At 49.2% G+C, this 2,500-nt stretch overlaps 1 protein-coding gene across 2 annotated transcripts in view; it reads left to right on the top strand.

The window, feature by feature from the left end:
- LOC143283161 (xaa-Pro aminopeptidase 1-like) overlaps positions 1-2,500 on the top strand; it is a 74,767-nt gene that overhangs the window by 53,456 nt on the left and 18,811 nt on the right. For both annotated transcript variants that reach the window (XM_076589314.1, XM_076589313.1), the window contains exons 14-15: positions 905-969; positions 2,376-2,500. The exon at positions 2,376-2,500 is cut by the window's right edge and continues 25 nt beyond it. In XM_076589314.1, the coding sequence (XP_076445429.1) occupies positions 905-969; positions 2,376-2,500 (190 nt within the window). The remainder of the gene's footprint in view (positions 1-904; positions 970-2,375) is intronic.

Genomic DNA, 2,500 nt, shown 5'->3' with positions numbered 1-2,500 from the left:
GGTGGGCTCACCATCTGTAGTACTGGTGGGCTCACCATCTGTAGTACTGGGCTCACCATCTGTAGTACTGGTGGGCTCACCATCTGTAGTACTGGGCTCACCATCTGTAGTACTGGTGGGGTCACCATCTGTAGTACTGGGGTCATCATCTGTAGTACTGGTGGGCTCACCATCTGTAGTACTGGGCTCACCATCTGTAGTACTGGGGTCAATATGTAGTACTGGGGTCACCATCTGTAGTACTGGTGGGCTCACCATCAGTATGTAGTACTGGGCTCACCATCTGTAGTACTGGTAGGCTCACCATCTGTAGTACTGGGCTCACCATGTGTAGTAATGGTGGGCTCACCATCAGTATGTAGTACTGGGCTCACCATCTGTAGTACTGGTGGGCTCACCATATGTAGTACTAGGGTCACCATCTGTAGTACTGGTGGGCTCACCATCTGTAGTACTGGGCTCACCATCTGTAGTACTGGGGTCATCTGTAGTTCTGGTGTGAACCATCTGTAGTACTGGGGTCACCACCTGTAATACTGGTGGGGTCACCACCTGTAGTAATTGACTCATTACCTGTAGCACTGGGGATCACCACTTGCAGGATTGGTGGGGGTCACCATCTGTGGTAACGGGGTCACCACCTGCAGTACTAGGGTCGCCAACTGTAGTGGTCATCATCTGTAGTACTGGGGTTACTACCTGTAGTATCGATGGATCACCACCTGTAGTGGCCATAATCTGTAGTACTGGGGGGTCACCATCTGTAGTACTGGGGGGTCACCACCTGTAGTATTGATGGGGTCGACACCTGTAGTATTGATGGGGTCACCACCTGTAGCATTGATGGGGTCGCCACCTGTAGCACTGGGGTCACCACCTGTAGCACTGGCGGTCATGTCCACAGATCACGGAGGGCAGTACGGCGTGGTCAGAGGTCAGCGCTGCTGCAGAGCTCAAGAGGATGCGCATGTGAGTCTGGTGTCACGGGTTGGTTTGTTTGTTGTTTTTACACCTCTCTGTCTGTCTCTGTCTCTGTCTCTGTCTCTCTGTCTCTCTGCCCTTCTCTGTCTGTCTCTGTCTCTGTCTCTCTCTGTCTCTCTCTCTGTGTCTTCCTGTATGACTGTGTCTCTTTCTCTGTGTTTATCTGTCTATATGACTCTCTCTCTCTTTCTCTGTGTCTGTCTAAATTATTCTCTGTCTCTGTCTCTCTGTCTCTGTCTCTCTGTCTGTGTGTGTGTCTCTCTCTGTCTCTCCCTGTCTTTCTCTCTTTCTGTCTCTGTCTGTCTCTCCGTCTCTCTGTTTTAAATTGAGGTGGAAAGAAGAAACGCGCCATCTTAGCGTGTCTCGCAAGAACCTTGCTTTTTCTAGCGCGTAAGGTCTCTCTTCTCTCTGTCACCTGGGAAGGAAGGTGGTAGAATGGTTAAGACGCTCAGCTGCCAATACAGAGAGTCCGTGAGGGTGTGGGTTCGAATCCCGCTCTCGCCCTTTCTCCTAAGCTTGACTGGAAAATCAAACTGAGCGTCTAGTCATTCGGATGAGACGATAAACTGAGGTCCCGTGTGCAGCACGCACTTGGCGCACTGAAAAAAGTACCCACGGCAACGAGAATGTTGTCCTCTGGCAAAATTATGTCGACGAAGAAATCCACTCTGATAGATACATAAATATATATCCATTTCTGCATGCACTCAAGGTTTGACTAAGCGCGTTGGGTTATGCTGCTGGTCAGGCATCTGCCTAGCAGATGTGGTGTAGTGTAGATCAGTATCAGTATCAGTATCAGTAGCTCAAGGAGGCGTCACTGCGTTCGGACAAATCCATATACGCTACACCACATCTGCCAAGCAGATGCCTGACCAGCAGAATAACCCAACGCGCTTAGTCAGGCCTTGAGGTAAAAAAATATATATATAGATAGATAGATAGATAGATAGATAAGCGTACATATATAAATAAATAAATAATAAAACAAAATAAATAAATAATTATGGATCCGTCCGAAGGCAGTGACGCCTCCTTAAGAAACTGAAATTAAAACTCTTGCCAGAGGTGGGGAAAAAAAGAAGAAGAAACGCACCTTCCTAGCGTGTCTCGCGAAAACTTGCTTTTAACTCACTCAGTACGGCCAGTCCTCTCTTCTCCTCTACACAGACCCAACCTTTAGCTTCCGTCGTCAGAATTGTGGTATTCTTTGTCAACATTCACCTTTTCAGTATAAGAGCCTTCCACTTGCAATATTTTGATGATGGTAATTGGGGTGAAACGCTGTTAACGTCGTCTCTTTCGCCGTTCGTATGGAGAGAGTTAACTAGCGCGTAAGAAACGCGTCGCTGACGGAGGTCTCTCCTATCTCTGTCACGTGGTTTTGTTTGCAGGGCCGCCGACAAGAACCGCGGCCTCAGCTTCCCCTCCATCGCGGGGTCAGGTCCCAACGGGGCGGTCATCCACTACCGGCCCAGCAATGACACTGACCGCCCGCTGACCACTGATGAGATGTTCC

Source organism: Babylonia areolata, chromosome 6, assembly GCF_041734735.1.
Source record: "Babylonia areolata isolate BAREFJ2019XMU chromosome 6, ASM4173473v1, whole genome shotgun sequence".
Classification (NCBI taxonomy): Eukaryota; Metazoa; Mollusca; class Gastropoda; order Neogastropoda; family Buccinidae; genus Babylonia; species Babylonia areolata.
This window is presented reverse-complemented; position numbering and strand designations above follow the sequence as displayed.